A 12,845-nucleotide genomic window follows, 5' to 3' on the forward strand; every position below is an offset into this window, starting at 1 on the left:
ATCTATAGGGGCGGAAAATAAATCAGTGGTTGCCTGAGAAATACAGCTTTTTAGAAAAGCAAATTGAGGGGTGAAGGATATTTACTACAATATCTTGATTGCAATGATGGTTTCATAGGTATATACTTGTGTCAAACTCATCAAATTGTACTCTTTAATAAATATGTGCAGTTTATTGTATATCAGTTATTCCTCCATGAAGTTGTGGGAAAAAAAACCAGTACAATACAGGGAATTCCCTGGTGGTCCAATAGTTAGGACCCCATACTCTCACTTCCAAGGGCTGGATTCAATTCCTGGTCAGGAAACTAAGATTCCAAAGCCCCATGGCACAGCCAAAGAAAAAAAGTACAATATAATAATCTTAACAAAAATCACCCACAAACATTAGCTTCAGTTTCAAATGCCTAGCATAAACAGTATCTACATGTATACAGTTAATTACCTCACAAAGATGTTTATGGGTTTTTTTCTTCCAGTTTTACTGATATATTCAACATATAGTACTATATGTTTAAGGTGTACAGCATAATGATTTGACTTACATCATGAAGTGATTACCACTTTTTAGTAAACCTAATTTACCTCATGTAAACATAAAATTAAATAGAAAAATAAATGTTTTTCCTTGTGCTGAGTACTCAGGATTTACTCTTTAACTTTCATATATAACATACACCAATGTTAATTATATTTATCATGTACATTATATCCCTAATATAAGTGTGTACCATTTGAATACCTCAATCCAATCTCCTCTTCCTACCCCCCACCCCACCAATACCAACAAATCTGATCTCTGACTTTGTTTTTGAAGTAGAATTAAACTGCAACACTACATACGTTCCAGGTCCACAACATAGTGATTTGATTTTTCTATATATTTCAAAATGCTCATCGTAAGTCTAGTTCCTTCCGTCACCATACAAATAGATTACATTTTTATTAACTATATTCCCCACCCTACATTTCATACCCATGAGTCACTTTGTAACTGGAAGTTTGCATCTCTTATTTAATCTCCCTCTTAGTTCTCTCCACTTCCTGCCAACTCCATTCTGTTTGTTTAGTCGCTAAGTTGTGTCCAACTGTTTTGTGACCCCAAGGACTGTAACCAGCCAGGTTCCTTTGTCCATGGAATTTCCCAGACAAGAATACTGGAGTGGGTTGTCATTTCCTTCTCCAGGGGATCTTCCCAACCTAGAGGTTGAACTCATGCATGTCTCCTGCATTGGCAGGCTGGTTCTTTACCACTAGGGCCACCTGGGAAGCCCTTCAGTATAGCCAACCTGACTGTTGCATGCATGGCACTTTAAGAGTATGTAAAAACCACTCATGAAAACCTTAGTTGCTTTCTAGGAAATTCAAGTCACCAAAGATATAAGAATCATATCAATGGTGAGATCAACATCTCCTATAACTTCTGAGGATGTGACGTCAAGGCTGCCATGCAAAAGAGAAAATGATTCAACAGGTAATACCTGAGGTAAGAGCTGTTTCAGTTCAGTCGCTCAGTTTAGGAGTAGCTAGTTATTAAGGTATCTCGTTTGATATATCAGGAGAGGCACTAGATTCATCAAAGCTTGAAATCAGTTTCTTATCCATGTTGTATCTGGGATTTTTAACAATTATTTTGTGAATTATCTTACAAATAATAAAAATATTGTGTAAAAAATTACATAATTTAACTTTAAACTTTTTATTTTGTATTGGGGTATAGCAGATTAACAATGTTGTGGTAGTTTCAGGTGAACAGCAAAGGAACTCAGCCATATATATACATGTATCCATTCTCCTCCCAACCCCTTCCCATCCAAGTTGGCATATAACATTGAAGATTATATAATTTATACTAAAGAAACAACATATAACTCTTAATTTAGCAGGAAGACTGCCATGAATATTGTGGACACTCCCCAAATGGCATCAAAACAGTTCATGCATCTTTCACAAGATACAGATTTGGTTAAACTGTAACTTCAATTTCATTGTATGTATCACTGAAAGCCAAAGTCACTCAGTCATGTCCGACTCTTTGAGACCCCATGGACCACATAGTCCATGGAATTTTCCAGGCCAGAATACTGGAGTGGGTGGCCTTTCCCTTCTCCAGGGGATCTTCCCAACCCAGGGATGGAACCCAGGTCTCCTGCATTGCAGGCAGATTCTTTACCAGCTGAGCCACAAGTGTAATTCAGCAAAAATCAGACTTTCTTATAATCCAATTAAACTAGTAATCATATATACTCATTCCACTGGGTTCTACTTTGTGGAACTGAAGTTTTATTAAAACTAAATGTGAGAAAACAATGTTATTAAAATTTCCTTATTAGAGTATTTTCAGCATGAATTCAACTTTAAAATATAAAGTGGAAATTCATATTTTAAGTGGTCATTTTAATTGAATTTTGATGAAATGGTTTTACCTTAGTAATAGCTCTGAAGTATCTCTGAACTATAAATAGCAAGTAATTCTTGACAGCTTGAACACAGCACACTTTATGTCAATATCCACAAATAAAACCTATTGCCTCTCTTGAAAATAAAAACTTGAATCCCACAAGGCTGGCAGTGGAAATCCATCTCATGATGAAGTTTGGCTGAACCACACACCCTAAATCCACAGTCCACCTTTGACTGGCCACACACACACACACACACACACACACACACACACACATAATATTCATACATATCCAATCCCACAGGCTCTTACAATGTAACTGATCCTCTTCCTAGAAAGAGGTGGAGTCAGTGTTCCTTTTCTTTGAAGCTGGGATTTGACCTTCTATGACTTCAGGTGATCAAGAGTATAGTGATCACCTTGACCAGGTACCTGCTGACCAAAGTGATCACTTGCAAGGCTAAGTCCTAAAAAAGACCCAGCTTCAGAGTCCTGAAATAAGTCCAGCTGCCTTTCAAGGAAAGGCTCAGCCACTAATAGGGAGATATTCAAAGAATCTCTCCTAGCCTGGATGTCAAAAACCCTTTGGAGAGGACCCCAGAGCTACCATCTCACTTAACTTCAGGAGAAACCCAGAAGCAGAAAGGTCCAACAGAAGCTCCAGAATTGCTGACCCACAAAAAGCTTGAGATCATATTGTCTTTTGCCAATATATTTCAGATGATTCATCACACAACAGTAACTGATGCACACTGGTGACACCAACTGTCACAGCCATCATTGCTCGAGCTCAGACTGCAGCTCTACCTTTTGACAGTTTGGTCCAAATTTATAAGCATAACCCTTCCCCTTCCTCTGCAACACAGGTAAAACAAAGACCGGAACCTTAAACTAAACCTGGTGATGATAATATATAGAAGCTTAACACGCAGGAAGATACACTTGTTTTCTAAACTTAGTTCACTGATCCTTATTACATGGGTTTGTAGTGAGAACACTTCTCTTGCTGTTTAGACTGCTTAGAAGTTTTTTCCTGAGGTCCTATCTGCATAATTTACACAGGGGCTGCAAATTCAGATTATTATACCCAAAGGCCTCAAGGTAAAATGTAATCAGACTTGAAAACAATTCCTAGCCAAATACAAGGGGAAACTTAGTAGTTTTTAGAAAAATCAGTTTGGGTTTTAATCAAGTATCACATGCATGAATATATAAAGTGCTGCTTTCTCAAGAGCATTCACCCACTCCAGTTGTCAAGTAAGTACCTTTGTGAAAAACTAACTGAAAAGAGTTTAAGGTAAACTTTCTGTAACTCAGAAAGTCAGATTTGTGCAAGGACTATTAAGTTACTTGAAATACTTTCTAGCTGTCAATAGCTTTGGTGTTTTAAAGACTATCATTCTAAGAATTAGCCTAATTTAGATTAAATTATTTTACAAATAAATAAGAATTAGTAAATGGATTAGGATTTTTAAAAGTATACTAAGTGTTGCAAAAATTTGATTATATACTGAAATGTGTTGGTCAAAATATAACTATAAATGAATATTTATCCATATTCACATTTAACAGTTAAATTAAGTTTTTACAAATTTAGGGCATGGTTCTTAAAAATGTAAGAACTCTCTCGAGTGACCAAACTTGAGACATATAACAACTTACAAATAGGGATCACAGTATTCAACCAACAGTAAATTATTTTCCTTGAGGTTTTAATGTATGTATAATTCTTTCCACCTTAGAATTAATTCTTTAGCTTTAAAAATAATTATCAAATCACAGACAAATCATGTACAGTTGGGTTTATTTCCACATTAAGTTTGAAACTCTTGCTTTTGACAAGAGTACTACAGTAATTATATTAGGAATAGACAACTTCCTACACTGTCAAATATATAAAAGTTCCTTCTGCATTTTCCTCAAACACTGATCAACACGCAGATTCAGTCCATATTTGCTTTCATTTATCTATTGAGTGTACCCAAGCTTTTTCTTCAGAGATTCTGGCATCTCAGGTGGAGGAGGGCGAGGGAGCCTGAAGTAGACCTTCACAGAGTCATAGATAAACCACTGTAGTGCAGTCAGAGTGCCGATCATGATGATACGGGCAAAGAGTCCCTTCCATACACCTGGATAAAATATGAAATGTAAGTGAAAAATATACTCCCAAGTGTTACTCTTTCTTTAGAGGGGAGGAAACAAATCTTACCTCTAAATCCAAGCCTCTTCAGGACCTCAGAGGCACTGCTACCCTTCTCTTTATTCAACACAGACACCACGGAATCAGCAGGGTGAGAAACAATGGCACAGAAGACTCCAGCTGGAAAAAGTCAAGACAAATGACCCATTATGGAGTCAATTAAAAAAACTTTTTTCACACGATAGCCGACAACCTTTCCATGAGTAGTAAAATTTTTTTTAAAAAACCGTATTTTAGAGTGAGACTGACAAATTAATTATAAAGCAGTCTACCCTATGTAAAACAGAACCATCCCGCAAGTTATATTCAGATTTTAACCAACACTTTCTCTTGTATTAAAAATTTGTTCTTGGAAAAACTAACAAAAAAAGGTATAGCAGTGAAGTCAATACACTCCCAAGTTTAATTATGACATGCAAACCACAAAACAATTATTTTAGGAACTAATTAGCAAGTATTTATGAGTATATCAAATGCAATGGAAAGGTAAAACTTCTTTGGAATATTTTTCCCTCACAAAAGAAGTCAAGAATGGAAATGATTCTTTGTTCTTAATTTCACAAACATGTTCTAAGTAGTTCATACCTATGTAACCTGCCACAAATGTGACAACCAGCTGCTCTGGCTTTGAACATTCACTTCGGGGCTTGGGAACCACAAACTTGTACAATGCTTCAACAGTACGTTCAAAGCAGGCAAACTTCATCATGGTGTATGGTATCTGCCTCATCCAGAGAGGAGCAACCCCCTTGTAGAACCTAGGAAATCAGAAGACTTATTTCACTCAGTTGCACATATTCATCTAGCAGAGTTCTTCATTACTAACAGAAGTGTCCGCACACCAGTCGAGTCCTGATAGTAAAAAATGGCAGCATAATTGCATGTCATTTCTATCAGAACCTAAGACTAACATGCAGGTATATTTATCTTACATGCCAATGACTCAAGCACCTTTGACTATACAACCAAAAAAGTTGCTGGATGTTTCTTTGACTGGAACTACAAGAAACCAGAAGTTTACAAGTAGAACTCAGCTCAAGACGGGCATCCACAAAGGTGGATCTAAGGAAGCATGTGTGGCCTGACCATATGCCAAGTGTTAACAGTGAACACAGATGACAGGAATTCTAACAAGGGTACTTTCCAACCCCCAAGTTGAGAGTTAATGTGCTAACAAATACAGTTTTCTCAAATGAGTATTTTATACTACATATTTAGGCAAATGTTTACTTACGCCTTTAAGCCTTCTTCCTTATACATTTTGGGAGCTGCATCCCTCAGAGTGTTAGCATAACCTGGCTGGGTTTGAATTCGAACCTTAGCAGCTTCCATAGGAGCCAGAGCAATGTCAGCAAAGAATTCAGCACTGGCAGAGGCAGCCAAATACAGTGATGTGCGCCACAGATAGGCATTCTCCTAAATGAAGAAACACAAGGAGGAACATGAATTGCTGTTGCATGGGCTCTTCTCAGTAAGAGACAGTTCTGGAAAATGGCTAAATTTCAGGTATTTTAAGTGTTTCTCTATCACACAGTCCACAGATAACACAAAACACTGAATACTTCTCAGTATTTAGTGTTTACTTTGGACACCAAGGAGATCCAACCAGTCCATCCTAAGGGAAATCAATCCTGAATGTTCATTGGAAGGACTAATGCTGAAGCTGAAACTTCAATACTTTGGCCACCTGATGCAAAGAACTGACTAATTTGAAAAGACCCTGATGCTGGGAAAGATTGAAGATAGGAGGAGAAAGCGACGATAGAGGATGAGATGGTTGGATGGCATCACCAACTCGATGGACATGAGTTTGAGCAAGCTCCAGGAGTTGGTGATGGACAGGGAAGCCTGGCGTCCGTGGGGTGGCAAAGAGTTGGACACCACTGAGCAACTGAACTGAACATCAACCATAGTACACTGAATATTTTTAAACTCAAATCCAACTTCCTTGGAAAGCAGCACAGCATAAAAAACAAGCACTGAAATCTAACAAAATGCAGTTTATCTTATCCTGTCTCTATTAAAATAGCCTTATGATTTGAAACACGTTCACTCTTTCTGAGACTATTTCCTCAGCTCTAAAATAAAGTGGATCAAACAAAGAAGATGCTTTTTGGTCGTACCCTTTAAGTTAAAAGCTTAGGACTTTCCATTTCAAAGTTAAATTACATACCTCTCCAAGCATGTTGCTGTACAAAACTTTGAAGACTTCATAAAAGCCAAACTTGCAGAGTCCCTGCAGGGAGTAGCCAATGAAAGTCGGAGCCCATCCTTTGGCCAAACCACGAAAACCATCCTCTTTGAGTGTAACTGAAAATCCATTAAATATGCTCTTGTACTTTTGTGGGTCCACCTGTACATAAAACGAGAAGAAAAAAAGTTAAAATGTACCAAAGGAATAATACTTCTCATAGATAATTTTGTTATTAGTTTTTTCTTTTGGTTTTTATATAATCTCTAGTAAGTATACAAAGTTAGGTAAATACAAGTTCACTCCATGTTATCCACTTAATGTCTATAATTATCTTTGTAAATGTAACTTTTTGTACATTAAAGTCTAGCTTTCTTTCAGTGAGACTTAAGTCTTAGTAGGTTATTAAGAGAATAAAATTCATATAAAAATACATAATAAAACTGACTTTAAGAGATTTTTCCACCACCCAACTCTTCTAACCACTTAAAAATTACTGTTAAAGCTACTTTATAAAATCTATCATGTCTACATCCCTGAAATATGCTAGTTCATTAATTATAGTTTTGTGAACTTGACAATCAAATTAAATACAAATTAAAAAGGTACATCAACATAATTCTCTTTTGACTTAAGTTCACTTTGAGACATGCATAAAACACTCTAGCAAAGGGATACTTAATATTCACTCGATTAACTAACAGAGGTAAACATCTTATCTATTTCTGCCAGTACTATAGGGGCTGATATACATACATCACCTTCCTCTCCCTGCTAATATTTCACCTTCCTTTCTCTTTTAGGTAAGTAGACTTCTAATCCTGTTTGGGACAAATAAATTTTTGATGTTTGATTATTTTTGTTTCAATAATCCTAATTAAGACATTTTAATTGTAAAAGAAAATCTTTTACGTAAGTATGCAAGAAGCTTTGCCCACAAATTCTAAATACTCAAACACTGTCTTTTTTTTTTAAATCTACAGTGTTCTCTGCCTTGATCTTATCAATAAACAAGAGATATGAAGTCACATCATACAGTGCACAAAGAATGACAACCTGCTCTGACACGTAACTGCTTATAAAATGCTATTTGGACGTAATTGCTTATAAAATGCTATTTGGAGCATTAAAAATCAGCAGGCCTTTAAGAACTCTAGGCAGAATTAAGCCCAGCAGCAAAAAAGAAAAAAAAAAAACACATAGCTTTACCTTAAAAGAGGTATTTCTTGGATTTAAAACACTAAAGTAAAAATCTTACTGAGTAAAAGAAATTTGAGTTTGGTTTCCTACTAAAACTTCTGGCAGTTGTAATGTCTTCAAATTCTTCTCACTTGTGAAGTCCTTTAATATTATTTGGAATTAAGTCATACACAAAAGAGATGTTCAGTGTTGTCATCTCAATACAAACCTGCATACGGCATTTCACTAAGTCCAGAGGAACAACAGCAGTGTGTGTCAGACCACAACTTAAGACCCCACCAAAGCCACACAGTGCATAAAACTTCGCGGAGCCATATTCACAACTGTACTCTGTAATAAGACAAGACACACCATGCATTTTAATATAATACTCATGTTACTGGTTATCAACTTACCTCCTGGACAGTTAGGTTTCCACACAGCTTGTTAGTAGATAACAGCCATGCTTCAACAATGTTTTATTTAGTCCAACATGCAAAAACAAACCTGCATCCTGCATTTAACCAGATCTAGAGGAACCAATGCTGTATGTGTTGTGCCACAGCTAATAATTCCTCCAAGTCCACAAAGGATAAAGAATCTGCCAGATCCATAGTCACAGCTATACTGCTCTGTTTGATTGAAAAAAAAAATCAAATAAGTATTTCTTCAGAGATGACTAAGGCCATGGAAATGCAAGAGAAACTACATTTCCTTGTGAAAAAGTACAATCACAACTTAACAGCTCTGGCCATGGTTTACAAGTAAACAAAAATAGTTTTCCACCTGGTGTGAACACAAAATCCACTGCCAAAATCAAAACAATTGTTTAAAGATTATGAAGGTTCTTATCTGTGAGATACTATCCCTCTCTCATTATGCCATATTAACTTTAAAGATAGTTTTCTACATCACTAACAGCTCTTCCAATTAAAACCAAACTTCAGATTATTAATGGCTGATAAGAACACATTTCTGAAGTACAAATCAAACTCAAATCATGTAAAAGCTTGCAAACCTCTTACCCCAAACACTAACCAATACTATTTCCACTTATGGATTCCTATAGTGAAAAACTAGATAAGCAAATTTCTCCAGTTAAATACATTTACTACACAAATGACCACAGATTTAACTTTCTAAATTGAAGGACCGATTGATCATGTAAAGGTTTTTTACCCACACTAAAGAAAGAACAGAACAGAAAGGCATACATGATTTTTTAAAATCTTTATAGTTTACAAATGCAAGGTAGGTAATACTTTCAGTACTCTTCCTGCAATTTGGTTTTCACGTTTCTCTGTATATACACTCCACTGGGATTTAAAACACAAAGGATTAAAATAAATTTGTGTCTAAACATCAAGAAAACCGAAAAAGACGATGGAAAGTATTCCTATTAACTACTATCTCCTTTCTATGGTCTCGCTGGGGCTACAGATCAGGAGCATTAAAAATGTCTCAGTTACCTCACATAGCTTGTGTCAACTAGTATTAGACCCCGGGAACACCCAAGGGAGGGAATAAAGGAACAACTAAGGGAGGAAGTACTTTTAAGAAAATTAAAGCAAAATCAAAGAACAGGTAATACAGTTAGAACTACTCCGGCCAGAAGTTAGGAAGAAGGCTTTACCCAATACTTAGTCAGCTGACCGAGAGGGCTCACGGCGGAGAAGAGAAGGAGCTAGCCACGGCCTCTATGTCTTTAGGCTATCGAGGACGTGGAGGTCACGGAGGGAACAGAGCCTAGGCCCTTCCACGTCCTTGATGAAGGGCCAAGGATCCGACACCCGGGTAAGGACGGAACGGGCTGACATCCTCGGACAAAGCAACTGGGCGCCGTCCTGAAGGGCTGGACGCGTCCTTCCCTGTCCTCCAGGCCGGGCCAGGCCACGAAAGCCGAGGGGGCCACGAGTGTACCTCCCGACCGTATAGGGACAGGGTCTGACCTCACCTTCTACAGCGGCGGCTGCCAGGTTGCGAGAGCGGCGGGGTGGGCCCGGGGGCCCGGCGGGGTCGCTGCGGGGCCCCGCGAGACCATCGTGCACCAACTGCAGGTGAGGCGCGTTGAAGGGGTTCGCCCGCGCTAGGTGCACCACGGACGAGTACATCTTCCTAGAAGAGGAAGCGATGGTAAGAGGAAAGGCCAAGAGGGCTGGAAGGCCCGCCAAAGTCACCTGCACTCTGGGAACCCCTACACGGGCCTGGCCTCTTCCAGTCTCCGCGCCCTTGAGGAGGTCACAGCGGCCTCCCAAAAGGAGGAAGTCCACCGGGCCTACAGCCAAAGGAGCACCCCTCCCGGGCTCCGCTCCCTGCACCCACAGCGGGGGAAGGCCAAACCACACTCACTCCCTAAGATGGCGAACACACAACCGGTCTCTCAGAAAGGCTGCAGCTCACAGAGGCCGAATGTCCTCCGGGCCTTTAGATCTGTGCCCTTCGCGCGTCGTCAGCGCGACGCACACAGCGCGTCACTACCGGCAGATAGCACCCATTGGCGGAGAGGAACGCCGAGGCCTTAACGTCATCGCGTTCTCCTAGCAACCCTATCCCCGCCCCACTCGCCCCAGCCCTTCCGGCCCGGCCTTTGCGCAGGAGGATTCATTCTGCGCTTGCGCGCATTCCGGGCAGGGTGTTTGAGCTGTGTGGGACCGGGTTTGTGACCTTCTCTTTTTGTCCCTTCACCTTCAAACGTCTCTCTTAGAATCCCGGCTGCCGTTCTTTTCATTTAAATGAGTCCCAAAATAGTAGTCACTTAAAAAAAAATGCGGATACGTGATGATATATTATTTCGGTGTTAGAATGTCACTACAGTATTTTGTGTCACAACTTCTGCCATTACGGTACTTTTTTTTGTTTGTTTTTAAGTTGCATCCATTGACATTACACATAGACTTTCTTCATCTCCCATCAGACTTTAGGAGAGTATTTTAAAAGGAAACGTGTAATAAGAATTCTTAAGACTGCTTGCTGCTTCATCTCAATAGTTTATATAACGTATAACAGCATTGGGGCTTCCCAGGTGGCAAGTGGTAAATGCTTGCCAATGAAGGAGACATAAGAGACTCAGGTTCTATCCCTGGGTAGGGATGATCTTAAAACATGCCCTGGAGGAGGGCATGGCAACCCACTCCAGTATTCTTTCCTGGAGAATCCCATGGATAGAGGAGCCTCCTAGTCTATAGTCCGTAGAGTTACAAAGAGTCCAAATGGAGTGAAGCGACGTAGCACGCAAGCACACACATGATAGCATTAAATAAATTATTTTTAACAAGTGGGAGTTCAAGGGTGAACTAGAGTGAAAGTGATTGGCGGCAGATTTTTTATGTCTAATAAATTTATAAAATCTTCTTTCAGTTGAGTTCAGTCACTCAGTCGTGTCCGACTCTTTGCAACCCCATGAATCTCAGCCCGCCAGGCCTCCCTGTCCATCACCAACTCCTGGAGTTCACTGAGACTCATGTCCATCGAGTCAGTGATGCCCTCCAGCCATCTCATCCTCTGTCGTCCCCTTTTCCTCCTGCCCCCAATCCCTCCCACCATCAGAGTCTTTTCCAATGAGTCAACTCTTCACATGAGGTGGCCAAAGTACTGGAGTTTCAGCTTTAGCATCATTCCTTCCAAAGAAATCCCAGGGCTGATCTCCTTCAGAATGGACTGGTTGGATCTCCTTGCAGTCCAAGGGACTCTCAAGAGTCTTCTCCAACACCACAGTTCAAAAGCATTAATTCTTCAGCACTCAGCTTTCTTCACAGTCCAACTCTCACATCCATACATGACCACAGGAAAAACCATAGCCTTGACTAGACGGACCTTTGTTGGCAAAGTAATGTCTCTGCTTTTCAATATGCTATCTAGGTTGGTCATAACTTTCCTTCCAAGGAGTAAGCGTCTTTTAATTTCATGGCTGCAGTCACCATCTGCAGTGATTTTGGAGCCCAGAAAAATAAAGTCAGCCATTGTTTCCACTGTTTCCCCATCTATTTGCCATGAAGTGATGGGACCAGATGCCATGATCTTCGTTTTCTGAATGTTGAGCTTTAAGCCAACTTTTTCATTCTCCTCTTTCACTTTCATCAAGATGCTCTTTAGTTTCTCTTCACTTTCTGCCATAAGGGTGGTGTCATCTGCATATCTGAGGTTATTGATATTTCTCCCAGTAATCTTGATTCCAGCTTGTGCTTCTTCCAGCGCAGCGTTTCTCATGATGTACTCTGCATAGAAGTTAAATAAGTGGGGTGACAATATACAGCCTTGACGTACTCCTTTTCCTATTTGGAACCAGTCTCTTGTTCCATGTCCAGTTCTAACTGTTGCTTCCTGACCTGCATATAGGTTTCTCAAGAGATCAGCCCTGGGTGTCCTTTGGAAGGAATAATACTAAAGCTGAAACTCCAGTACTTTGGCCACCTCATGCGAAGAGTTGACTCATTGGAAAAGATTCTGATGCTGGGAGGAATTGGGGGCAGGAGGAAAAGGGGACGACAGAGGATGAGATGGCTGGATGGCATCACCGACTTGATGGACATGAGTTTGAGTGAACTCCAGGAGTTGGTGATGGACAGGGAGGCCTGGTGTGCTGCAATTCATAGGGTCGCAGAGAGTCGGACACGACTGAGTGACTGAACTGAACTGAACTGATGCTTGGTTTAATTTCTCTTGTCACCGTTTTGAAATTGTTAATGAACAAGAGACCCTGTGTTTTTCATTTTGCACTGGGTCTTGCAGATTGTGTAACTGGTCCTGGACAGGAGTGATACCTTGAAGAGTTTGTGAAAACTCAGTGAGATAATATCTTTTTTTTTTTCTTTCATTTTTGTTTGATTAAATGGACTTGAAAAATTAAGCTAAGTCATGTATACTAATGGTAG

At 39.6% G+C, this 12,845-nt stretch overlaps 1 protein-coding gene and 1 non-coding gene across 3 annotated transcripts; both read right to left on the reverse strand.

The window, feature by feature from the left end:
- Window positions 1-4,191: 4,191 nt before the first annotated feature.
- SLC25A3 (solute carrier family 25 member 3) lies at window positions 4,192-10,474 on the reverse strand. 2 transcript variants are annotated; one of them, XM_005905536.3, is made up of 8 exons: window positions 10,324-10,474; window positions 9,929-10,089; window positions 8,204-8,325; window positions 6,778-6,957; window positions 5,839-6,020; window positions 5,190-5,362; window positions 4,614-4,724; window positions 4,192-4,533 (listed from the first exon to the last, which is right to left on the reverse strand). In XM_005905536.3, the coding sequence occupies exons 2-8, from the start codon at window positions 10,083-10,085 to the stop codon at window positions 4,373-4,375; spliced, it is 1,086 nt and encodes a 361-aa protein (XP_005905598.1). In that variant the 5' UTR covers window positions 10,086-10,089; window positions 10,324-10,474; the 3' UTR covers window positions 4,192-4,372. The 2 variants fall into 2 exon arrangements, with proteins under 2 accessions (XP_005905598.1, XP_005905596.1); XM_005905534.3 differs by lacking the exon at window positions 8,204-8,325 and adding an exon at window positions 8,482-8,606.
- Window positions 5,434-5,681, reverse strand: LOC138988054 (small nucleolar RNA SNORA53). The gene has a single exon (XR_011464398.1). It is a non-coding gene; the product is annotated as a small nucleolar RNA SNORA53 (small nucleolar RNA).
- Window positions 10,475-12,845: the final 2,371 nt, after the last annotated feature.

Source organism: Bos mutus, chromosome 5 (assembly GCF_027580195.1).
Source record: "Bos mutus isolate GX-2022 chromosome 5, NWIPB_WYAK_1.1, whole genome shotgun sequence".
NCBI lineage: Eukaryota > Metazoa > Chordata > Mammalia > Artiodactyla > Bovidae > Bos > Bos mutus.